Consider the following 27,319-nt stretch of genomic DNA (forward strand, 5'->3'; position numbering starts at 1 on the left):
TCGATCGCATAACATATGTGTATGTTGTTTGTAATCTATCTACCGGTATCAAGAACTCCGGGTTTGTTTTCTTTTATAATCATAGTCGACTGTTCTGGCTTTACAGTTCGCTTTATAGTTAAGTTTTATTTATTTATTATTCATTAAAGAAAAAACTCATGACAAATACCACAAAAACAAATAATATATAAGATCAAAAAGAAAACATTAAATTATTGGAATTAATCGAAATTATCATTCCGTGCATGATCATATATGTGAATATTTATTTATTTTAGAACAGAAAGGTTGGAGCATTCATGCTTTTTCCTATAATGGTATAGCTGGTTCAAAACGTATCGTCTCAGATATTGAATTCCATGTACCAATATGTTTGTCACTTTGGTACCAATTTTATTCCAATGCTTATGACTGTTTATTTAGTATATTCATGATTACTGACGAAGATAAGACTTTACTATTTACTATGGATGGTAATTCTACATCTTTCAATAAATGGATCAATATATCAGTAAATGCAAATGGACAAGATCCGTTTAAAATAGCATTGGAAGCAGACTTTACACAGCGTAGTTCAAAAGCAATACGTACTATTTTAGTAGATGATACAGTGATAGCGTATAGGCCTTGTGAAGGTAAGTGTCAAGTAGAATAACTTAAATAATGACTTTCTTCAGAGTTCATTTTTTTAATAATAGTGTGACAAGTATAGTATTCAAATTTTTATGCTTTTCTGTCTTTAGTTCCATTCGGTTGGAAGCTATTATAAACAATTAAAATAACAACATTAATAACAATGCAAACATTTATTACATTACAAGTTTTTAGTACAAAAAATGGCATATGAGAACCTTGATTTATTTCTTGGGGCTTTAGAAACATATGTCAAAAAAACAAATTGTATTTTAATAATCAAGATTGTGACTGACGTTCTAGAATATCATAGTATCGATTACCATGCATGTTCCTGCATCAATTCATTTTGCATGGTGCCAACAAATGCGAGCCATCATGCGATTGTTCTATATATAAAAAAAAAGTACCTCTGTACACTGCAAACGTCTGTATTATCACGTCCGGTATTTGTGCTGACTGACTGATATTTCAATTTTCAATGTATTGATTATTTATTCGATCTTGTCTTTGATTTTAAATCTATACATATTTCCATTTTAAACCTCCATGGTTGGTCATGCATCAGGCTTAGAGAGTTGAAATGATTGGATATATTATTCGCTTGTGTTGTTAGTATTGTAGGTGTTAATAAATAGTCATTTAATCATGTCTATGGTTGTAGATTATTGCGTTGCGTTGTGTATTTGATCATAAGCTAACTAAGGCGTTAAAGATAGAACTACGTCTGCCATTATACGTTTCTATTCAATACAACATAAAGTATAACAATTACGCGACGTCACAAAGATAGTGGCCGTACCGCAAATAGGTACGTTAATATTAGCGCAATTCTTTACATTCTGGGGCCGCAGAAAATGATATTTAACTCAAATTTGAAATACAATATGAAAAATTCGTAAATTTGAAATTAAATGTCTGATCAATTGTGAAATAAAATTAAATAAAATCATAGTTAAAGTCTCTCAATATTTTTTAACAGTTCACGTCTGAATAATTAAACACTACAAGTCTATCTAATAACCGTAGTTAATTGAACAGTCTATACATAAACTAATTTCTCCAGGGCAGAAAAGTTCATTAACTGTCATCATTTGTACTGCGTATTTCCAACGGATAGAGCTTCACAATAAGACGGTTGGTGATTCCTGTGTCGGTCTTGATAACAGCTGATCGAATGAGCCCATCCTTTCCACAAACTAAATCTTGTACAACTGCAAATTTCCACATTATACGATTTGTGTCATTGTGTACTTGTACAATGTCACCTATTTGTATTGTTTGTTCGTTTCTTCCAGATGTACGGTGGAATTCACGGAGTGACGTCAGATATTCGTGTTTCCATCTTGAGCGAAAATAGTTGATTAGTTCATTTTTTCTCTGTAGATTTTTATTCAGTTTCACGTGCAAATCTTCGCAAGTAACACTGTCAATATTCTGATCCGATCGGTTGTCAAGTCGACGACCATATAAAAGGTGCGCTGGCGTCAGCGGTTCGGGATCTTTAATATCAGTAGAAATGTGAGTTATAGGACGATTGTTTAGAGTTCCCTCGATTATGATTATAATTGTATTCAACATTTCCGTAGTGACACATGACTTTCCTAGTATTGCTTTAATTGACTTTTTCGTGAGTCCAATTAGGCGTTCCCAAAAGCCTCCAAACCATGGTGCTCGGTTGGGTATGAATTTCCACTCAGTTCCTTGATCGGCAAGTTTTTCTTGTATTCGGTTGTCTTTGCTTGATCTTGTAATCTTTTCGGCTGCTGCCTTGAAGATTGTTGCATTATCGGACAACATAATCCTTGGTGTAGATCTCCTAGCGACAAATCTTTTAAAAGCAAGCATGAAAGACTCCTCGGTTAAATCTGTGACTATCTCCAAGTGTATAGCTCGTGTAGCGGAGCAAGTGAATAAACAAATATATGTTTTGCTTAATTCGTTGTGTTTTCCTTTTGTATACAAAGCTCCTGTGAAATCAACGCCGGTTACTGAAAACGGATAATCGGAGTTGACTCGATCTTTAGGTAGCGGTGGCGGATCGGGTGCGCTATAAGGCATTCCTGATATTTTAATGCATTGAACGCATTTGCGAATTTGTGATTTTACGCACTGCCTTATTCTCGGTATCCAATATTTCTGTTGAATATATACGATTGTACTGTTAAGTCCGGCATGTAAATTCTTTGTGTGTGCATCCATTACGATTAAGGACGTAAGACTGTGGTGTGTTGGCAATAACAACGGATATTTAGTACTCTCCTTCACAGGTGCGTTTTGTATTCTCCCGGTAGAACGTAGTTATCCATTTGTGTCTGTATATAGTTTCAGTTGTCGAACAAGTGGTACTTTTTTCTGTGACGATGAATTCAAGCTTTCAATTTCATCCTTAAATGTTTACTGTTGTACTGTTACTATTAGAACTTTTAACGCTTTACATCGCTCCTCAACACTGATAAATCCGATTGACCGTTTATCTTTTAAATTCCGTAAATTCTGTATAAAACGCAACACGTATGCTGTTACTCTAATTGATTTTTCTAAAGATCTGTATCGTTGTATATCTATACATGAAATTGTCTGTGTTGAAGTATTTTTACTTTCATCGTCTGTATTGTCATCACTAACAGTTACCATCGTGCTGCAGTCTTCAATTTTCCTCGTCCATGTCGGCCAATTTTCACGATTTAAAATCCATTGTGGACCGTTCATCCATAAGCTGTTATTATAAAGGTGTTTAGCGTAAATTCCGCGAGTTAAGTAATCAGCTGGATTGTCATCTGTTGGACAATAATTCCATTCAGCATTCTCTGTTAATTTTCTTATTTCTTTAAGTCGATTTGCTACGAACGGTTTCAAGTTTTTTGACGATTTAATCCAACTCAAAACAATTTGACTATCGCTCCACATATACACATGTTCTGTTGTTATGACTTTAAGAAGGTGTCTTACTAATCTGGCGCCGATAAGCGCGCCCATAAGTTCTAAACGTGGTAATGAAATCGGTTTTACGGGTACTACTCTGTTTTTAGCCATGACGATGATCGATGAATTTGCTGTAACTAAGTAAGCACAAACTCCTTCCGTTAACATTCGTGGAAATACTATTTTGGTAGCCTCCTCGATATCTTAAGCTATTACCTGCCATTTACTTCTCAGTTCGTCGGACAAACATTCATCCCAATCCAACTTTGCCTTCCATAAAGTCTGCATAAACAGCTTAGCTTTCACCGTAATTGGCGTGATTAATCCTAGGGGGTCGAAAATTCTAGACGATGTGCGCAAAACCTCACGCTTTGTTATCATTTTGTCCTTTTCCATAAATTCAATCTGTTGAAATTTCAAATCGTCGGATTCCCTATCCCATCTCATGCCTAAAATTTTGACTATGTCATCATTGTCGCCGATCTTGTCTCGTCCTGCGATGTTCTGTTATTCCGTACTATTAGAATTCCAAGACCGTAAGTTGAATCCTGCCTCTGACAATAATTTTCTTGACTCCGTGTAGAATTTCAAAAGTGATTGTTTATCTGTAAAACTGGTCAGAACGTTATCCACGTATACATTTCTCTGTAATTCTGTTGATGTAGTTGACGGATTGTCTCTAAAATGTTTCATTAGCGTGGCGCTTAACATGAATGGCGAATAGGTGGCGCCGAAAAGTACAACCTTAAACCGGTAAGTAATCAAACGGCTTTCTGTGTCCATGGGATTCTCTAACCAATAAAATCTTGTGACATCTCTGTCATCATCATCTAATTCAATATGCAAAAATGCTTTTTCAATATCCGCTGTAACTGCATATTTATACGTTCTAAAGCGTACTAATATCTCCGTCAAATCAGTCATAATTGGTGGATATGTTGCTAGGCAATCGTTAAGACAAGGACTACTGTCGTTCGCTCTACAGCTACAGTTATATACTATGCGTATCGGGGTGGTGACTGAATCCTTTTTTACGGGATGATGCGGAATGTAATGAACCTTGTTTGTGCATGTACTTTCATCATATACCTTTTCAATGAATCCTCGTTGTTCTTGGTCTGTAATTATCTCCCCATACTTTCGGAACATCTCGGGATCATTCTTAAGGCGACGAATAACGCTTTCCGTTCTGCGTTTTGCGATGCCTTCATTTGTCGGTAGTTCTTGCACATTCTCTCTCCATGGTAATTTCGTAACATACTTATCTTTTTTTTTTTTTCGTAATGGAGGTTTGTAAGTAATTTTCAATTGTTTCAGATAGGTCTGGATCATTTTGTTCTTTAGCGTCAATTCCCAACGATTCAAGCTTCCAAAATTTTTCAAGATCGCACTCTTCTTGTTTGTGACATACTAGTATATTCATCATTGAGAAAGATGCATTACTGGCTCGTGTAGGGACAGGACCGGAAAGTAAATATCCAATTTTCGAACTAACTGCGGTTGGACCGTTTCCACGGACTATTTTGTCTTGAACTACGTCCCAGTAAAAATCACCTCCAATTAATAAGGATATTTCAAATTGCTCTCCTTCCATGACTGGATGTGCTAATTGTAGACCACGTAAATATGAAAACATCTGCGTAATTCCTATGTTGTGAGTTTGAAGTGGTGAAGCAATGGTTGGTACAATTAAAACTTTAATAGGGATTAAATCTCCTTCTGTAGACTTAAGATTAATTGTTGTTTTGTCAAGATTTCTCACCTTTTTTGTAGTACTTCCAAATGTAGCTATACTTAATGTGTCAGACCCCTCTTTTTTAATGTCCAATTTAGCTGCTAGTTCTTCGGTTATAAACGAGCGCTGAGCTCCCTCGTCAAAGAGTATTCTTGCATCTATACATGTATTTTTGTGAACGACTGGACTGAATGCGGTTTTCAGTAAAACAGTGGACCTTTCTTCGTTAGCGGTATACAACATAGAAGTTTCTGTGTCTACTTTATTTTGCGATTGTTCAGTTTCAATATGATGTTTATTTGAGTACAAGTTCTGTTTACATAATGAAGAGTGATGTTTCCGGTGGCAACACTTACACGTATTCTTGGATTTGCAATCGGCTATTTTATGCTTACCTAAACAATTAAAGCATAACCTCTTTTCTTTTATAATGGCTACTCTTTTATCGTAATCTATGACATCTTTACATTCGTTTGGCCAGTGGTTTCCGTCACAATATGCACATTGTTTCTTCCGATTCGAGGTTAATGATTTGTTTGTTGTGTTTTATCTGTAGTTACTCGTTTAACGCCAGTTATGAAATGTGCGCTAGGGATTGCGGTTGAATACGTCTGTGTATAATCTCCGTATCCGGACTCTTGAATAGAAATCTCTTTACCTATCGCGATTCTAAGCGATTGAATATTCCAACTGTCGCTCCCGTTTTCTCGTGTTATATTTTTTCGTACTTCATGCGGTAACTTCCCGAGAATTACTGGTATCAATAGCGATCCGTACATGTCCTGAAATTGTCCGAGAGACTCTAGACCCCGTATGTAAGCTTCTGATTTGTCATGAAATGTTCTCAAACTTTCTAATGTATCATGTGGTGCGGGTATATCAAGTAGTGCTCTCATATATGCATTAATGATTTTATGTGGTTGGCCATAGCGGTTTCTCAATAATTCAATTGCTTTGTGATAGTTTGGATTTGTCATGGTCAATCCTGAAATTACGTTTGCAGCTTCAAATTGAAGCAATGAGTTCAAGTACGAACATTTCTGAATGTCAGTTAATGTGTGATTGTGATGAATCGTGGTTTCGTATGAATCCCAGAAATATTGCCATTGTAAAATGTCTCCATTAAAATTGGGAAGAGATAGCTTTGGTAGGCGATGGTTATTACTTGAGGTCGAACTTGACTGAGATAATTGCTGACTTGTGTGGGTAAATGGGTTTGTGTACGGAACAAACTCTGGTGCGCTTGAAAATAGTATCGAAGATGCTGCTTTTGGTACGGGTTTTAAGAACTTTTTAAATTTTCGAATTGTACCCTCTAAATCTAAATAATACTCATCTGTTTCAAGAATTTCATTTGTTATATCTTCTGATTCGACTGCATTTAATATCTGTTCGTCTATTGAGGCTAACGTCTTCTTTTTCTTCTCAATTGCTTCGAGCAATGTTGATACTTCCTCCGTGTCTATTTCTGAATCTCCGATGGCTTCCTCCAGTTTTTTAAAAACTTTTATTATATGACTATAAATTTTCTGTTTTCTCATTGGGTAAAAGCATAGGAAATCCTCTTTGATAAAACATTATATTCACCGCGTCAAAAATCACGAGAGGTTAATATAAGATTTGGAACAGCGTCCGTGTACCTAAATATAGAAACGGGGAATTCTTGTTAGCTATTTAAGGGATGTATAAATAAAATGGTTTTTAATTGGACGACCGAATATAATTGAGAGGCACAGTATACTAAAAGAACATTCAAACGCATAACCCGAAAATGTACTTTATAGTTTGATGTTCGGTGTTAGCCAATGCGCCGTGGTGACGGTCGTATACATTGTGACTTGAAGGCAGAGTTGTCTCATTGTCACTCATACCACGTATTTATTATTTTTATTTATATTGACAACACCATGGAAACAACAAAAAAAAAAGAAATACGACAAACAGACAACAAGTACAAAAGAAAACAACATAGAAAACCACAAACTGAGCAACATGAATCCAACCAAAACCTATGAGTGATCTCGGGTGCTCTTACCTCATGTCAACAAAATGGTAGAATATTTTTTATCAATAAGCTGCTACAAAAAATACAACAAAGTTTGGACCATCTTTTTTTCCAAAAATCACCCTTCAAACACGTTACAGACGAGAGGACTGCCAGGAAAGCTTAGAAAATCATGTGTCTAAAAATGTTCCATTGTTCATAGAAGTCATCTTCATCATTAAGAATTAATTTTCCTATAGGAATTTTTTAACATTGTCGTTTGTTTGTCACTTGCGCAAAAGTCTTAATCTTTATATTTTTTCTTTCAATAAAGGTCAACAAGTTCATTCAACCTGCCTCAAATTGAACGAGCAAATTGAAATAGACTGTGAAAAACAGTTCCTTGTCGATAACATCACAGTTTTACTTGAACCTGAACATCCGACTAATCATTTGCAAAATTGTCCCGCAGAATCTATAGGAAATCAGATAAATAGCTTTTGTAGAAACCTGAAGGAGACGGATAAATGTAAATTCAGCGTATTGAATTTTACGAACGGAAATGAAGAATGTTACGTCTCTGGCAAGAACATTTCTGTTTCGTTTCAATGCAATAGTAAGTTTTTCTATATTTAGCTGTACAAAGTATATAGTTACGTGAATGTATACACGTCTACATTGTTTGTATTTGAATATTAGTACATCGCTTTTCTAAAAAAATAATCGGTGGGAGGTATCATTTTTTTCATACATCATTGATCCAAAATGAAATGTTCAATATAATGAATTAAAGATTGAGCCGCTGGAAGAAATACCCATGCATACTATATTATGTATCAACAAGTATAAAGGCAGGTTAAATCCATCATATTCTACATCAGATATTGACTGTACTTAGTCAGGAACATGACTGTTGTTGTTCAATATTCGTTTGTTGTGTTTTAGCTTTTAGATTTTGCAATCAGATTAGAGACTTTGCGTTTTAAATTTTCCTCGGTGTTTGGTATTTTTGTTATTTTACTTTTATCAAAATAAGGTAATTAGATGTACTGTAATTTGATTAATCAATTAAAATACGCAATAATTGATTTTATCATTTTATCATTTGTTCTATATGAATAGTTAAACAATATATTATAAATAATATAAAATAACAGAAATACCAAATAGTTGATGTTCGATGATTTGTCGTCCGTCATTGATCTGTCACAGATCATAATTGGATAAAAAATAATACTTATTGTTTCATATGATATTAAGACGTTCCATATTAACCCTGATGTAGAAAATCAAGGGTAATATTTCATTTATCACGAATATATCAATACAGGTGAATATTTTTGTTCAAATCGATATATTCTACGAAAATTTGACCTATCGAAAACGTTATCAAAGGTCAAAGTGGCTAATTAAACAATGATGACTTGTGATAAAATTTTAGTTTAGATTGAAATAAAATTAGTATGTATTGTATTTCGAATCAACGAAATACTTGTGATAGGAACAGAACATACATACATGTTTGATTTAATGAAAGAAATCGTCATATGTAGAGGCAATAACGTCCAATATCAATGGTATATGCACTTCAATAAGAGCAGTAAAGGGATGATAGTCCATGAACCTCATTTTCTATTTGATCCAACATGATATATTTAATGCATAATGATGGTCCATTGAAAAAAAAAAGATAACTGTGATAACATTAACGGTACCAATTTTCCTGCACCAGATGCGCATTTCGACAATATATGTCACTTCAGTGATGCTCGCGGTCAAAATATTTGAAATATAAAGCTTATATAAAAGATGAAGAGCTATAATCCAAAAGGTCCAAAAGATATAGCCAAATCCATGAAAGGAATTAATTCCTTAATTTATAATAACTTCTATCATTTTGTAACAGCACATTTTATAATAACACAAACAATCCGTATTTTCATGCCAGTACCGTAGTACTGGCAACTGGATTGGTGATTCCCCTTGGGGACTAACAGTCCACCAGCAGCGGCATCGACCCAGTGGTAGTAATAACATTAACGGTACCGGTACCAAGAAATTGTTCCTGTCAGATATACATCTACAACTTATATGCGTTCCAATCATCAAAAACATTGCACTATTTTAGCATATTGTAGTTGAGCTTGTTTTCCCATATATATGTCAATCCGTATATCATGTATATTGTGACGTCTCCAGAAAGATAATTTACATTGTTTTGTATTTTAGACGATTTCGATACAACTACCCATAGGGAAATTTCAACAGAACCCAGCAGCAGGTTTGGAGGTAGTTACAAGCACACTCTATACGTATCTTTCGTCACATATAATTGCCTTATTTCCTATCGTACTTTAGCTTGTTCTCATAATGCACATCACCAATATGTTGCGTTTCAATTCGGCCAAAACTCCACTTCAAGACAGTTAACATTCTGCTTTCTGTATTTTAGACAATTCTCAAACAACACCAAATGTGGAAAGATCAGCAGAATCAAGCACCCATTTTGATGGTAATTATAAGATATAGTAACAAAGAAAATATTAAATTAAGATTTAGAAGAAAAAACAGTCATAAGGTGAAGTACTCTAAACTCTCAATACTGGGCTATCACACGTCTCTCATTAAATAAAGTTGAACCAGTCAATAGATACGTTAAATTTATATTATTTTATTTAAGATACCTTTAATTTTGATTCTTACTCCATTGCACAACAATTTAATAAACAAAGAATATTGTTAATCAAAATTTACAAATTCCTTCAAAATAAATAAGTCCCAATTTTTGAAATCTATTCTCAAAGGCATTTTTTACATTGTTCAACACATCCATGTGTATTAGTACTACGCGTACCCAATTATATGAGAAAGTGTGTCCATTTGAATGGTTAAAAAAATCAAGTATTTGTAATTAATAAGAATGGTAATAATTATCATGCTTATATTTATTATTTTTATATATGTTTTATTCTTTTTAATTACTTGTGTAATATTATAATAAAACTGAAAAATAATGGCATTGTTTTAATACAACAACAAATATTGCGATTTGAAACTTTAAATTTTTCCCTGTTATATCTAAAAACCTATAGTGGGGTATAAAACGTACTCAATTATATTTTTAGCCAGTACAAGAATATGTATAGATAAAACAAGAAATACACAGACCAGACGTAAAAGGATAATAATATATTCCTAACAACAACAGTACTGATTTGAAAGTACTTGCAGTTGCAGTTACTAACAGCTTGATCAAAGCAAAGTAAAACTAATAAAAAAAATCGTGTATCTAAGTTTTCGTGTACATGCCATAAGAGTTATAATTTTATATTGGTTTAAATTTGTTATAAATAATTATGAAAGCATTCTCTTAGTGTTGTTAAATATACTCTTTAACAACAACATATTGCTTAAAATGAATAAACGGTATTAAGTTATCTTTACTTGCTTTAACCGTTTGAAAGCTTTATTATAGAAGTGAATCGTATTATAAGAATTTACGGTTAATTGCATATTCATTCGTGAATGGCGCAACTAAATAATTATTACATCTGAATCAAAAGTACACTATTCTTCTCATCATGGTTTTACGAAACATTCCTGGTAAAGTGGTACATTGTATATTTACGATGCAAGTGTCTGTGTCTATTTATAAACCATTCAGACGAAAAAGCGTAAAAACCCTCAAAAAATGTCATACATGTATCTAGAAATTTGTAATATATATACATCACTTCTGATTTTTTAGCTCACCTGGCCCACAGGGCCAAGTGAGCTTTTCTCATTACTTGGAGTCCGTCGTCCGTCGTCGTCTGTCGTCGTCCGTCGACGTTAACTTTTACAAAAATCTTCTCCTCTGAAACTACTGGGCCAAATTTAACCAAACTTGGCCATAATCATCATTGGGGTATCTTGTTTAAAAATTGTGTCCGATGACCCGCCAAACCAACCAAGATGGCCGCCATGGCTAAAAATAGAACAATGGGGTAAAATGTATATTTTAGCTTATAACTCTGAAACCAAAGCATTTAGAGCAAATCTGACATGGGGGTAAAATTGTTTATTAAGTCAAAATCTATCGGACAATGGGTTGTTGAGTTGCTGCCCCTGAATTGGTAATTTTTAGGAAATTTTGTCCGTTTTCGGTTATTATCTTGAAAATTATTATAGATAAGGATAAACTGTAAACTGCAATAATGTTCAGCGAAGTAAGATCTACAAATAAGGCAACATGATCAAATTGGTCAGTTGACCCGTTAAGGAGTTATTGCCTTTAATAGTCATTTTTTACCAATTTTTCGTAAATTTTTGTAATCTTTTACAAAAATCTTCTCCTCTGAAACTATTGGGCCAAATTTAACCAACTTGGCCACAATCTTCATTGGGGTATCTAGTTTAAAAATTGTGTCCAATAACCCGTCAAACCAACCAATATGGCCGCCATGGCTAAAAATAGAACATAGGGGTAAAATGTAGACGTTGGCTTATAACTCTGAAACCAAAGCATTCAAAGCAAATCTTACAAAGGATTAACTTGTTTATCTACTAAATATCTATCTGCCCAGAAATTTTCAGATGAATTGGACAACTGGTTGTTGGATTGCTGCCCCCAATTGGTAATTTTTACAGAAATTTAGCCGTTTTTGGTTATTATCTTGAATACTATTATAGATAGAGATAAACTGTAAACAGCTATAATGTTCTGCAAATTAAGATCAAATTATAACCATTATAACATAACCAAAATGGTCAGTTGACCCCTTAAGGAGTTATTGCCCTTTATAAAAAATTTTAAACAATTTTCATTAATTTGGTAAATTATGGTAAGTTTTTACAAAATGATTTCCTCTGTTACTAAAGGGCCATGTTCATTACAGACAGAGAAAATTGTAAGTAGCAAGAATGATCAGTAAAGTATGATCTACAATCACATCACCATCACCAAAACACATGAATCCATCTGTTTCCTTTGTTTAACATGAACATAGACCAAAGGGAGCGACACAGGCTCTTAAGAGCCTCTAGTTTTAAATAAGTTTAGGTAAAGTTTTAAAAAAAAATTAAATCAAATTATCCAACTGTTTTCGGTTTGAATATTTTGAAAAAAGACACGTTTTCAGTCATCTGTTATAACGGTCTTTTGGTGTGACAATAGGTGAAATTAATGAAATGAAATGCTGTATTTTGTCGAATTCTGTAAAAGTTACTGATATATATAATATTAAAGATATTTGTATTTTATCAAAATATCATTCTCAGTATAACTTATAATGTTTGGAAAATTGTTATAGACTCTCATTCAAACCAATTCAAACTCAAAGCTATTTACCGGATATTGCAAGTCAAAAACTTTCTTAAACTTTCCTTTACCAAGAAAGGTTTCGATGCCATCAACTTGGGCAACATCTTTCATCAAAAATCAATTCTTTTTGCCTAGAATTGATGCTCAGAAAAAGACAAACAGATTCACCTTGAACACGTATTTATTTCTATCTTTGGCAGATCTTCCAGAAGGAGAAAGACCTTTGGAGTCATCTGTTCAAAATGATATTATAGGTACATTTACATGTAATGGATATTACTTCTTTTATCTTTTCAATTACCAACGTTTTTGTATATAATGACGTATAACACTTTTTGGCGATTTTATAACTATAAAAGTACGAACTCTGCCTCATATCGCAGTTGAAACATGTCCTACCACATGGATCATTTATAAGTATAAAACAGTTGATATGTAGATGGAGACGGACACAAATTTGTCGATTTACCAGGCTCAAATGAAAAGTTAATAGATGTCATAAAATTTATATTAAAATTTATATTTTATACATGGCAGAATCAATGTTTAGGTCCAGTTAGTTTTCGATTTAGGAGTTTGAATGTTCCTCCGGTACCTTTCGCTCCTCTTCTCTTCCACATATACAGGCTGCTGTATGTCAAACTTCAGGTTATGACGTGAAATCCTAGGAAAAAATTGAAGAAAACTATATTTGTAACATAAGAACTGTATACTAAAATAATCTGATACCGCATTGTATGAAATATGGTGTACAAGATAATTAAGCTCACTTTTGCAAGCACCAAAATCACTTAATATATAATTCAAAGTCGATGTTTTGTTATGTTTAGCAATAGCAGCTGGAGTAAGTGGAGGTGTACTTCTTATAATCATAGCTGTGGTCGTAACATATCGTGTTAGAAGGTAATGTTCAAGTTTACTTTTTAATTCAAAATCTGATTTGACTGTCACATTCAAAATTATTCCTAACATATAATGCGTCTGTCCTCAACTTAAACAGTTAATGCAACAAAATCAAAACGCTTATAAAAAGAATTATTATGATTAAATGCACCATAAATAAATTTCTTTTGAAAGTCGGCTTTTTCTAATTTCTATTGATCTTTTTCAAAAACTTTTTTAACAAGGTTGCATAGTAAAATGGATAGAAACATTATATGAAGTAACTGAATGTGTTTTTTTTCAAAATAATGAAACATTTTAAAGATATGGATGTACGATATGTACGGAATAAACATCTGGTGTTGCTTCTGTTTCTTGTATGTTTTAGGAAGCCGATTATAATGATAAACCAAAATTTCAAAACTGCCACTAATTCGGTACAGTTTCACGATGCTTTTTTAAATTTATTGTCTTCTCTTGCAATTAACTTTGAAGCTAGGCATGTAAAAGTTGCCAACATTCAGCATGATTTACTACATTCTATTTCAAAAATATATCTATTTTAAACAAATAAGGCTTTAATCTATGAAGGAAGAGTCTTAACGTAACTGTACTCAGTCTGGTTATTCAAATACTAAACTAAACTTTACAAACAAACACTAATTCACTGAAAAGCACATATTATGAGAAACAACTGTACACCCAAGTACTGCTAAACACATTATGAGAAAAAAAAAAACGTAAACGCAAATACTATGTGAAACAACCATGCATATTCCATCTGATGAGTTAAGCCTTTTTCAACGGATTTTTATAGTTCGTTTTTATGTTGTACTGTTATACCACTGTCCCAGGTTAAGGAGAGGGTTGGGATCCCGCTAACATGTTTAACCCCGTCACATTATTTATGTATGTGCCTGTCCCAAGTCAGGAGCCTGTAATTCAGTGTTGTCGTTTGTTTATGTGTTACATATTTGTTTTTCGTTCATTTTTTTTTACATAAATAAGGCCGTTAGTTTTCTCGTTTGAATTGTTTTACATTGTTTTATCGGGGCCTATTATAGCTGACTATGCGGTATGGGTTTTGCTCATTGTTGAAGGCCGTACGGTGACCTATAGTTGTTAACGTCTGTGTCATTGTGGTCTTTTGTGGATAGTTGTCTTATTGGCAATCATACCACATCTTCTTTTTTTATATACAATCAATTACTGCAAACCACATTATGAGAAACAATCATACACTCAATTACTGCAAAACACATTTTAAGAAACAACCGTAAGGTCACGAACACATTAAGGAGATACGAATGAAAAAAGGACTTGTCATCTTTCAATCTGTAAAATTATCCCAAGTATTTATCAAATCTGAATAAAAAAAAAAACTATTTGCCACGTACTGGTTGATATAGAAAAATAAGCATTCATTGTTCGATTTTGAGAGTACTTTCAGTTCAACACGTATGACACATCATTATTCATTTACTTTATATTTTACAGATCAAAAACTGGTCAACAGGATCCCAGCCCTGGTAATGCTAACAAAGCTTATGATGAAAATCAATACGACTATGCAAGTCAGCAACATCTAACCTCGTCTGAATCATCCAATCAGAATACAAACAAACAAAACAAATCGAATTTAAATACACAAAAGCAGGTTCTCATCGGTCAAGATGGTCAACAGTCAGCTGATCTTTATAGTATGACTGAAAATGGCACGTATGATATTTCAAGCAACAATAAACCTCGAGAAAACCAAAATGATAATAATGTATACAGTCATATGTCTAGCGATGGAACGTATGATGTTTCAAGTAACAGTAAACACCGCGAAAACCCGAATGATAATAATTTATATAGTCACTGGTCTGGCGATGGAACGTACGATATTTCTAGTAACAATAAAAAGAGAGAGAATCAAATTGACGATAACATATATAGTCACAAGGCAGACGACGTTTATGATTCTGCGGGTCATCACAAACTTCCAGACAGAAGTGAGGAGACCTATGACCACTTTTTCGGACAGCAAACAGAAGATGAATATGATACAACCACGCGAACGTGAATTCATTTCTATTTACCGCCATGTGTATCATCGCGTACTGAAGACAATATAACTTGCAATGGTCATTACATTACCTTGTTTGCAGTAGTTCGTGTGTATGCTAGTATAAACATTATAGTATTCGATTTAGATAAATCCTGTTTCCCGTCATATGCATTATTCTATAAGTGTTATTATTGTAATAAAATCTCGCCGTGATATAGCCGTTTTGTATTGATGCTGCGTAAAACAAAAAACCCTAATCAATCAATCAATATGATAATCAAAAAATGTCATTCGTTTCTTTTTAAATGTGTATTTTATCAACTGCTGTCTCTTCGAATTGAAATGCCTTGCTATAAAATGTTATCATATTTTTGTATGCTTGAAACTGTGTTTCTACAGTTATAATTTAAAAAAATAAAAGATTTTGAAAAGAATACTTTCCGTAAGTATGTTTCGGTTTCAAGATTGTTTTTTACCAGGTAAAATTAATATTTAAAACTAGTACCCCTTACAAATCTTCCTATTCTTAAAAAAATATAACATAAACTGAATAATACACTTTAAATTTCATTTAATATGTTTACTTGTCAAAAAGAAAAATATATGACACTAATGTAAAATTTATTACAGCCAAAGGCCTTACATCAAAGCAACCTATAAAACACATTAAACCATGTGGTACTTTGTGAAGAATAGTATAAACAGATTTCAATTTTGATAATATTTATGTTCGGGCAATTTAATAATCATTTAAAAGTTATTTATAATTTATGTCAAATTACCACTAAACAATCCCTGTTACTTCCTCATTCTGTTTTGTACCATATACTATTTTGTTGTATTGTGAATCACTATAGTATCTATTTATATACATCACCTATTAGTTTTACAAGTAAACACCAAGTACAATGTATGTCTTTTCCTTTTTATTACTCAAATTGTACATTCATGTTAATGGACTTTTAAGTGTATTCTGGCTGATTTTTTATATGAATAAATCACTTACAATAAACGAAAACTTAGCATCCCGGTATCGGATCCTTTGTTCTTTTCAATATGCATAATTATGTTCTCTTTAGACGTTTTGTATAATTGAGAGATATTTTACAAACTTTTAAAATGTATTTAGCTTCAAATATTTTGATCATACGTCCATGTAATATAGTGCCTCGATGTCCGAGTGGTCTGAATAAATCATTCAAATCGATCACTAAATGCCAAATCTGAGGTTGAAATATTTTCGAACCCAACTCATGGCGATGTGGATCTGATCTGGTTATACGGTGGTTCTCTCCGAGTACTACAGCTTCCTTAATTAAAAACATACAAACTAAAACCATGATATAACCAAAGACGTTAAATGTGGCACTAGGCATGAACAGACAAGCAACTTTTTTCGACATCTGTACACAATATATTCGTTGATGAATATTTTAGTTTGAAGCATGAAAGTATTACATAATAGTTGTTATTGGCTTTGAACTGGCTTTCTGTAACCGTTAGTGCTCAATCAAACCAGTACTTTATGTCTTTATTGTGGCGATTTGGTGATTCAAAATCTTCTCAATTTATATTAACAGATAAACGTTGTTCTTATATTGAGCTGTATGACCACTGTATGCATGTTATCCAATGGTTGTCGTTGATTGCTGTCTGTCATATTCGTTTTTCTTTTCTTTTCTTTTTTTTTTGGGGGGGGGGGGGGAGAGGGGGGTGCACAGAAATAAAAACGTTGTTGGTTTTCACATTTGAATTGTTGTATCATTCATTCACATTTGAATTGTTATATCATTCATGCATGCTACGGATTTCTTTACGGTATTTGTACGCTCATTCTTGAAGGCCGTCCCGTTACTTATATTTGATTACATCTACGTCCTTTTGTGTTTGATGGGTAGTTTTTGATTTATAATCATACACACTTTTTGTAAAAATGCCAATGAGATGAACATGATACGGGCTGATCATATCACATTTTTATGTTGCGCACTTATAAAATTGATCGTATGCGGAAAGAAGAAAGAGGGAAAAGGTAAAATCACAAAATTAATGAACTCCGACGAAAATTTAAAAAGGAAAGTTCCTATTCAATTGGTAAATTAGTACATATACGATACGGAAGCTTTATTGTTAGCAATTGTTTTAGTGACGAGTGTGTGAACTTCTAGAAACTGAAATTAAAGAATGTCTTTGCTTCAAAATGCTATATACCAATGTGTCAAGGAAATAGAAATACCCCTCAAACTATTTTTGTATTGTAATTCACTTCATGTTTATATTTTGTGTGTGTCATCTTCGTCGCCTTGACGCAGTTGTGTTTGCAGAATTTGTGTGAAACCGAATGCGGATTCAGGATTTTGAAAAAGGGGTCACATGGAACCCAAAGCAGACACCTTTTGGAGTGGAGCAGGTTAAAAGTCTGGATTCCCCATAAATGCAAATCCATAAGTGAGGCACGGGCACCTTTCTCCCTCTTAAATTTTGTTGAAAACACGATCAATAATTTGTAATTGGGTTATTTATTTTTTTGTTCAATATAATTAACTTTCTCCTAAATTGCAGTTTCTGTTTGATTTATATGAAAGTATTTGTTAGTTTTATATAAATTCGGGACGATTTAGTCTAAAACTTGACTATTGTGTAGACATCTGTCAGTTGGTTGTTTTCTATGCTTCGCATGGTGTTTTCTCGATTGATAGCTGTCTTTTTTTTTTATGTATAACCTTCATCTCTGTTATATCATATTGTTTTAGTTCTTCTAATGCGTTTCTTGTCTTCAGGGATTTTGACATAGGAAGACTAATCGACGAGATAGGTGCCCTTTTAAGCTATCATAGCGAAAAGTTAACAACAAAAAAGCACTTTTTACTTCTCAGTATTTATCTTTTAGATTTAGGTGAAATTTAATGCACTACATGTATTTTCTATTAATATCGTTTTAATCAGAAAGTCAGTTAATAAATATATATTGTGGTTATCATTAACAATTAATTCAAGGTTAAACATGTTAAAGGAAATATAGAACAAGTATGTGTAGGATTAAAACTATAGAATGATATAGATTGTTTAACTTACAAAACAACAGGAAATTATAGTCATAGGGTGGCGAACGAAAAACACGGGAAATTGTAACCACCTTTTTTAGCATTTAATGTCCTTCAATTATTTAGCAAAATAAAAGAAAACAGTAAAAAATTATCAAATTTTCGAATATCATTTTACAAAATGTATTCAAAAGTGTTAGTCATACCTGAATTTCCTCAATTTAATTTCAACAAGGTAAAACGCAAAAATTTCACTATAAGAGTCATTTAAACAGAAACATTTCCATCAATGATGTTGGTATTTGTTAGCTAATGAGAAACAAAGATCAAGATTTGATTTACAGCCTGCGTGTTTTTTCTTTTTCTCGATTATGCTTAACGAAAAACCAAGAGCAAGCACTTTGTTATAACATTTTGTATCTGTTACTGCATAAGTTTTCCCGGGGTCATTCGGTTATGTTTGAGCCTGAGGAGTACCTTGTTTATTCGTTGAAATATCTTGACCTTTAAGCATGATTTACTTAGACTTCTGGCGATCAAGCATATATAAAAAAAAAGAAGTTGTGGTATGAATACTAATGAGACAACTGTCTATAAGAGATTAAATGACACAGACATTAACAACTGTAGGTCGGCCTGCAAGAATGAGCAAAGCCCTACCACATAGTCAAGCTATAAAAGGCTCAAAAATGACAAATGTAAAACAATTCAAACTAGAAAAACAACGGCCTTATTTATGTACATGTTTTAGGAATACAGAAAATAGCATATCGAGTTGTATTAGATATAACCTTTTGCATCCCCCCTCTTATTGAAAAGAATCATAATAACGCGAGTGGGTAAAAATACGTAAAAAAAGAGCAGACAACATCATATTTAGATATAAAAAACAATCGATAAATTAAAAAAACATATAAGTCTCTGAAGTGGTCAGCAGTACTTGCTATGTTGGTGATAGCGTTTATTTCGTTAAAATGCTAGTCATTTTAGCGTAGTTAGTAAATAAATTGTCTATTGTTCACATGTTACCCTGAGTTATCAGATGCATAACCAAGCGGTCGCTTTCGTTCTCTAATCTTACATTTGACCAAAATGTGAAATTTCTTTCGACTCAAAACGTTCGAATATGGATTTTGAAAAAATAAGTGTTTTCTCGAGAATTTCGGTACTAGTCTCTCTGGTTAATATTTGTTACAAGTTCATTTGCATGTCCCAAGTCAAAAACAAGGATAGCGGTTATTATAACTAAAATTTAAAACAATAATATAGCGACACTTGTTTATTGCTGAAAACTGTATGTAATATTTTGTTTAGGGTTTTTGAATTATTCTTTTTTCATCAAGATCAAAATTGCAACTTGCAACAAAACTAAATACATCACTTACTAGATTAACAAGCAAACCAAATACATGCTTTGTGAAAATTTAGAATTATTAAGCATTCATATCTGATAGATACTTTCTGGTGAAAATGCATCTGCCAACTAATTGCTGTTTCTTTGACGATTCTTAAACAAGTATGTTGTCCATGTTAAACATTTGTGACCATCAAAGATATCATTGACAATACTATAATAGTTCTAGAATTAGACACTCATGGCAGAAGAACAAGGAATTTACTTTGCCCATAAGAGACGTCCGTAGAAGTGAAATAAAAGTTTATACTCCCGAATTCGACAGGACCTGGTAGTCCAAATGTGTTATGCAATTTTTGTTGTTAATATTTTCTTGTTAACGGGAGATAACTGTATTTGAAATATGTAATTACGGATAAATGTTAAATTGCAAATTTCGAATGTAAAGTTAAATTATTAATACGAATGCAAAAAAAAAAATTTCAATACGTATGCAATCTATCTTAAAAAAAATCTTGGGTATAGAAATAATGGACACCTCAATCAAGGCATTATCGTTAAATTTTTAAAAAGATATTGTTGATACGAGTTTTTTTTTTTTTTTTTTTTGCAAAGCTATTTTCCTTTAAATATAAATACGTAATAGCTTTAACAAAACATTGATTTATATTTCATAAAGCAGAGGCGAAAGATACCAAATTGATATCAAAACTCATATGTCGCAGATAAACTTACAACGCCATGTCAAAAATACACAAAAAACGACAAAAACTCAAATAACTGTTACAGTCTACAAAAATTAACATAGAGAACGGGTGGCTGAGCAACATGAACCCAATTAATAACCGTGGATGATTTTAAGTTCTCCGGAAGGGCAAACAGATCCTGTCTACTTAACAAACATATTATTTGTCATATCTTTATTCTTTCATATTGATGAATAGATATTGCAAAAACTGCGCAGTATTTTTTTTTTCTTACGAGAATTAAGGACTCCGATGTCGTTTTTTTGTTTGTTTTTAAGACATTAGTATTTTATCATCTTTAACTTCTAACAATGGCAAACATTTATTTGGATCAAAATTTGGCTATCTTTTTCAAAATTATCGAATTTGGTTTTATAGAAAAAGAAACATAAATAATTTGAAAAAAATGTTATTTAGTGTATTTCAATTTTTTTGTATTTCAATACATCAAACGAAACAATAACTATTTTGATCAACCTATTGTTCTGTTTTATAATCTTATGTAAACAAAGATCGTTAAAGTGAGATCTAGATAAACCAATTAAAGTTAAATTGCATGTATAAAACAGAGATACATCTGATACAAGAATTGAATTTCAAATCAATATAAAATAGTGTTACATTTCCCTAAATTACACGTAAACAAAAGAATAATCTGCCAACATTTCTTATTATGCGGTATAAATAAAAACAAAGTTCACAGCCGTATCATAAAATAGAAAGGCACCAAACAAACACATCAGTCCTTCTTGTTAAGCACCGTCTAGATTTAACATTAAATCAACAGATTGAAGTCAGATGGATTCCAAACCATTGTTTATGTATTTGTTGACCATGCTTATGGAGAGAATGGTGGAATCCCATTCGCAGAATAGTTACAAAAAAGTTACTTCATCATCAAATAGTGGTGAGTGTATTTTTTAAGAGTAGTCCTGATAAATAGAAATGGTCATTTGAAGAGGGAGTTGACCAGGAGTTGTAACCAACTACTTTTGTTTGACAACGTATGCCTTTGAATGGGGACATACATGTATAATTGGACCCCCACCATTTTATATGACTTTCATGTGTTGAAACCAGCTTTCAAAATAACTGGATCCTGCCTGATGCTGGTGAAGAAATTGACACCTGAGATATATGTCAACGAGCTCGAGACAGCAATCAAAACAATCAACATACATTTGAGATTTTTTTAGAGACAATTTCAACTTTGGAGATTACAAAACGCATAGTTCAATGTGAATAATTACATTGTAGTAAATTGTTAATCTAGATCTGCACTAAGCAACACCATCATGCACATGCGTATGTTCTACATAGAATTCCATTAATTGATATACATTGTAACATGTGTATAACCTTTGAACAGTGTGTTTCGACTGTCTTTTTTTTTTGTTAGCTAACCATTTAAACAACTGAAAAAAGTGACAAAAATTTACCACACGGACATGCAAACTCATACATGTATGTCGAAAATAAACTGACAATGTCAGGGCAAAACAGAATAAGACCAAGAGACAAACAACAGTATATAAAATACATATACGAAAACTAAAGACTGAGCAACAACACGTACAACCAAAAACCGTGACGATGTTAGGTGGGCTGTCAGGGTAAATATCAATTCGCCTGCTCCTGATGTGAGACCCGTAGTATTGATAATGTTATTACAAACCCAGTGATATGTCTAATTCGGTCGATCACATTCAAGGAAATGGGGACGAGATTGTTGTTACGACGATTGGAACATTCGTTGTCATCTGTGAAATAGATATTCCGTATTTAAACGGTTAACCAACTCCTACTTTGTCGAGAAAAACAAAAAAATTAAATTGATATCAAGATTTACAGAACGTCACTTCGTACTTTACAGGTGTATGCTTCTATGGAGATACTGCTGACAGAGTTTTAAATCTTATGGCAGCTGATGGAAACAGAAAGCCAGGTAAATATTCTTATAATTATGTTTTAAAATACACAGTCATGTACTATTCTACTATACTCATGATCCTCTCCTTGTCTGTCAACACATAAGGCCTCAACCAGTATTCGCCTCATTTGCCTGTCTTTTGCCTTCTTTTCAAAATCCTTCCAGGTTTTTTCAAGGTCTTTCATCTCAGTTTCTACCATTCTACACCAGGTCTCTTTTTGCTTACCTCTTTCATTTCTACAATCTCATGTCCATCGCAAAGCCATCTTGGTGATAACCTCATGTCCTTTCCTCAATACATGACCAATCCAACGTCATGTCTTCATTTTGATCTCCGCCTCAATACAACATTGAAATATTTGCCAATGGTCTTCTCGTTTATAGTCAGGTCATGACTTTCGAATATTTTTACCCTTTAGATTTTTTTGTGAAAAGAACCACTGATCCCTGTTACTTAATCTGTCAGTTCAGCCTTTGTCAGGCGCACAACCGAACGGTGTGTTAAGGATTTGTTATAAACAAGGGTAATAATCACACCTGATCTTCGTCATGATATAGGAAATAACTGTTCACCTTATAATCAGCGTGACTTTATCAAATGACAAAACGAATTCTAAATATTCAGACTTTAATATAAGCGTAGATTCTTCAATTTAGTCACGGACCCCAAGGTTGCGAGTATGGTCTAGTATATAAAAACGCTAACTGCATCGGTATACATATTTCTTTCTTTTTAAACTAATCAGAACATTCAATCTTATTTAAGATTTCAAGCCAAAGGATTGTAAATATCTTCACAGAAAACATACACAAAGTGGAATATATAAAATCTATCCAGATGAAAATGAACCAAAGTCAGTATATTGCGATATGGAAACAGATGGTGGTGGTTGGACGGTCAGTAATTATATTATTTGTCTCGAATAATTGAATTACACAAAGACTCCTGCAGCTAATATATGTACATTGTATCTGACAAAATGTACATTTAGAAGTGTTTTTGGATTTTTGAACATTTTCAGCATTTATAGTTGGAATCCGTCACCGGGCTATCAGATAATAATTGTTTTCTTTGTCTCAGATTCTATAAATAAATTCTATAAAATGGTCCGGGAACAAAGTTATCGTTCTTTGACTATGCACAGAAGTTCCCAGTGAATACTATTAGACATTTAAAAGGTTGACCGGAAGTAGCCTATTGCAATGGAAAAGTACCTTGAATCTTTATTTTTTGATCGGTTTGTTGTAACTAAAAGTGATACCTTGTTTTCCTAAATGTCATTCTTTATTATCACAGTAAAGGTGGAAAGACCTTCAAATGTTCTCGGAACAATCAGTTTTTATTTTTTTTTTTTTTTTTTTTTGTAAAGACTAGGTTAGAGTTAAATAAATAAACAAAAAATAAAAGTCATGCATTAGAGTGTATATGACAGCGATGACTTTTCGGCAAGTTTGAAAGGCAGGTTAAATTTCACACCTCAGAAATTTCAATGCGGCATGCTTTTTAAATTTTGCATGAATATGTTTATTAAGATGTCTTTTTCCAAAGATCCTCTAAGTTATTAAGTTGGGTCGAACCAGTCACATTTTACATTGAAACAATAGCTGAATTTCATAATATTGTATGATAAGTCGGTTCTGCATTGAGTACACCCGTCCTAAAGTTCTTCACATCTTTAACCAGTGAAACTGCGAGCTACTGCTCACTGATGATACCCCCGCCAAAATACTTGACAGTAAACAGAAAGTTGTTGAATGATGAATTTGAAAACGCATCACAAGGTCGAACTGACTATAAAACCTGAAAACGAATTTCAGAAATCCTTGTTTGTCAACCTCAGCATCGAGTATATACATTTTCGTAACATGTCTGCCACATTTATAAACGGACTATAAAAAAAGATGTGGTATGATTGTCAAAGAGACAACTCTCCACAAGAGACCTAATGACACAGAAATTAACAACTATAATAGGTCACCTTACGGCCTTCAACAATGAGTAAAGGCCATACCGCATAGTCAGCTATAAGTACTTGATATTTCAACATTTCAGGTCATTGTTAGACGAGTGGATGGTAGTGAGAATTTCAACAGAAACTGGCATACATATGAAAGAGGGTTTGGAAACTTGAAAAGAGAATTTTGGATAGGTAATCAAAACCATACAATGCAATGATTACTCGTTACTGGTTCCAATTAGTTGCTGGTTTATTGTCCACATCGGTCCATTATTATAATAAAAGTCTGGATTTTTGTACAGCATATAAATATAAGACAACATCATATTTTTAAAAGATGTTGACCTTCCATGAAAGTGCATGGTTTACCACCATGGGGTGTTACACGACTGATACTATCAATGAATGTTTCGCACGTGTCCTTGTAGTGTACTTTATATTTAGCATTTCGTATTACCTCCTAAATGACGTTTAACTATAATTTGAATATTCATAATACACACTGAATTTGCAAATGTCTTAACAGATTACTTTTGCACTTTTAAGTGATCTACCTTATTTCTGTTAGGAAATAGTTTATTGCACTCTTTGACAACCAATGGTAACTGTGAGGTCAGAGTTGATCTGACTAATTTCAAGGGCGAGAAGCGTTTTGCCAAGTACTCGTCGTTTGCTGTTGGAAACAGTGCATCGAAATACAAGCTGTCTGTTGGAGGATACAGCGGAAATGCAGGTAAGACCCTGATTAATATTTGTACATCAAAACGAATAATATCAGTCGTGAATTGTATTTGAAAAATTTTCCTTCCAAAAACATTTTTACAATTTACTTAAAACAATTTATTAAATGCTGAAAACATCATTGTAAAATTTGAAATATTTAAATGGTTTTCTATTTCAGTATTTTGAATAGGTTTGGTATTGAAATCAAAGTTAAACTGTACTCGTTGTAAAAGTTCCATCCGTCCAATTACCTATAGTTCTATATTTTTGCTGATATGCGTACATTCAAAAATATCCAGAAGTTGTTTAAACATACTTGAATTCTAATATTTAACAGTCTGCTTATTGTTAGAAGGCGTTAGATGGCATACATCAGTTGTCTGTATCTTTAAAACTAAGGAACCAGCAATCCTCAGGGAAAATCAACCTTGGATGATTCTTGCTGTTTGTTTTAGATCCATATTGGTCATTTTGCTTCTAAAGTATTCTATAATTAATGACTTTCGAATATTTCCTTTTTTAAGCATTCACAATGAAGAAACCTGTAAATCCGACTTTTCCATTTTAGAAGATTGCATGTATACAATAATTCATAAATCTATATGTAAATGTTAATTGAATATGAGAAACAAAAATGAAATACAGATAAGAAACACACCGCAATTTTAAACATAATTTTATAGAAGCGAGATGATTTTCTTTTTGTTATTCAATCCATAAGTACCTATATATGATTCAATCACACTTACTCTGTTGGTCAGTAATTATGATACATGAAAGAGAGATATTTTACTGGACCCAAATATTTTATTTTAAGTACTGTGAATTTACAATATTATTTTATCAATATGAACAAATGTAGCCTCGACATTTACAAACATAGAATCTGAAGCGAGATATGATCAATCAAATAATTTTGCTTCATGAAATTTATTCTATTTCAATTTTCTGTTTTCTAGGTGATTCTTTCTCCAAGCACAACGGATTTGCCTTTTCAACGCCAGACAGTGACAATGATACTTGGCCGAAAGGAAACTGTGCTGCTACCTCCGGATGGTGGTATTATGCTTGTGACGACGTATCACTGACCAAATCTTACAACAAGAAAAGTAGTCCTATAGAGTGGGAGCAATGGAAAGGGTCTGGAGTTTCAATAAAATACGCTGTAATGATGACCAGACCAAAATAATTCAGTACCGATGAACAAATTAAAGTATTTAAAAAAAAAATACATCTCGATTTATTTGTTTGAATCCATTTCATATATATATATATATATCAATGAACTATAATGGACAGTACTATACAATAGATGATACCCTTCTCGTCCATTTATTAATATAATAAATATACTAAGTAAATAAAAATATTTACGATACAGGTTATGAGTTAGCAAGTTAACGACTCAAATCACCAAGCAATCTTCAATTATAGACAGGTGTCTCTATACGCTAATCAGTCTCCTAATCGGCATTAATCTAAAACGCTGTGAACAAATTCCATCTGCCTACCCTTACAGAGCACCTGCGATCATCCCAAGTTTTAAGAGGGTTCGTGCTGCTTATTATTTAGTTTTTTTATGTTTCGGTTTCTGTTCTATTGTTTGTTTGTCTTTTTCTTTTTCAGCTATATCGTAGTATTCTATTTTATTTTTTACTTATGCGTTTGTATGTCCCTCTGGTATTTTCCACCTTCCTCTCTTGCACTTAGTCAAACTCGTATCTCGAATAAACCTCTTTTGTTAAGGCACACCTACGAATTCGTAGCATGTGTCATTGTTCGAACAATTATATATTCGAATAAATAAGATAAGTATACGTTTGGCAATTAATTAGCCCCTTGTAGATGTTAACACATGTCGACCCCTTTTTACAATTGATGTTGTCAAGATATTGGGCACTATGTTGCACCTTTTTAGCTCACCTGGCCCATAGGGCCAAGTGAGCTTTTCTCATCAGTTTGCGTCCGTCGTCCGTCGTCGTCCGGCGTCGTCTGTTAACTTTTACAAAAATCTTCTCCTCTAAAACTACTGAGCCAAATTAAACCAAAC

The 27,319-nt window shown here is 33.0% G+C and overlaps 2 protein-coding genes across 3 annotated transcripts; both read left to right on the forward strand.

Annotated features, from left to right (window-relative positions):
- The first annotated feature begins 325 nt into the window (after window positions 1–325).
- Window positions 326–15,664, forward strand: LOC143044989 (uncharacterized). Of its 2 annotated transcripts, XM_076217268.1 has the most exons (7): window positions 326–635; window positions 7,612–7,893; window positions 9,507–9,566; window positions 9,730–9,789; window positions 12,780–12,833; window positions 13,410–13,482; window positions 14,959–15,664. In XM_076217268.1, the coding sequence occupies exons 1-7, from the start codon at window positions 431–433 to the stop codon at window positions 15,527–15,529; spliced, it is 1,305 nt and encodes a 434-aa protein (XP_076073383.1). In that variant the 5' UTR covers window positions 326–430; the 3' UTR covers window positions 15,530–15,664. The 2 variants fall into 2 exon arrangements, with proteins under 2 accessions (XP_076073383.1, XP_076073384.1); XM_076217269.1 differs by lacking the exon at window positions 9,507–9,566 and having other exon boundaries at window positions 328–635.
- Window positions 15,665–21,381: 5,717 nt separating this feature from the next.
- On the forward strand, window positions 21,382–26,482 carry LOC143046793 (ficolin-1-like). The gene is made up of 6 exons (XM_076219863.1): window positions 21,382–21,565; window positions 22,532–22,603; window positions 23,355–23,485; window positions 24,642–24,738; window positions 25,115–25,279; window positions 26,229–26,482. The coding sequence occupies exons 1-6, from the start codon at window positions 21,457–21,459 to the stop codon at window positions 26,456–26,458; spliced, it is 804 nt and encodes a 267-aa protein (XP_076075978.1). The 5' UTR covers window positions 21,382–21,456; the 3' UTR covers window positions 26,459–26,482.
- The last annotated feature ends 837 nt before the right edge of the window (window positions 26,483–27,319 follow it).

This window comes from Mytilus galloprovincialis, chromosome 9 (assembly GCF_965363235.1).
Source record: "Mytilus galloprovincialis chromosome 9, xbMytGall1.hap1.1, whole genome shotgun sequence".
In the NCBI taxonomy this organism is placed as follows: Eukaryota; Metazoa; Mollusca; class Bivalvia; order Mytilida; family Mytilidae; genus Mytilus; species Mytilus galloprovincialis.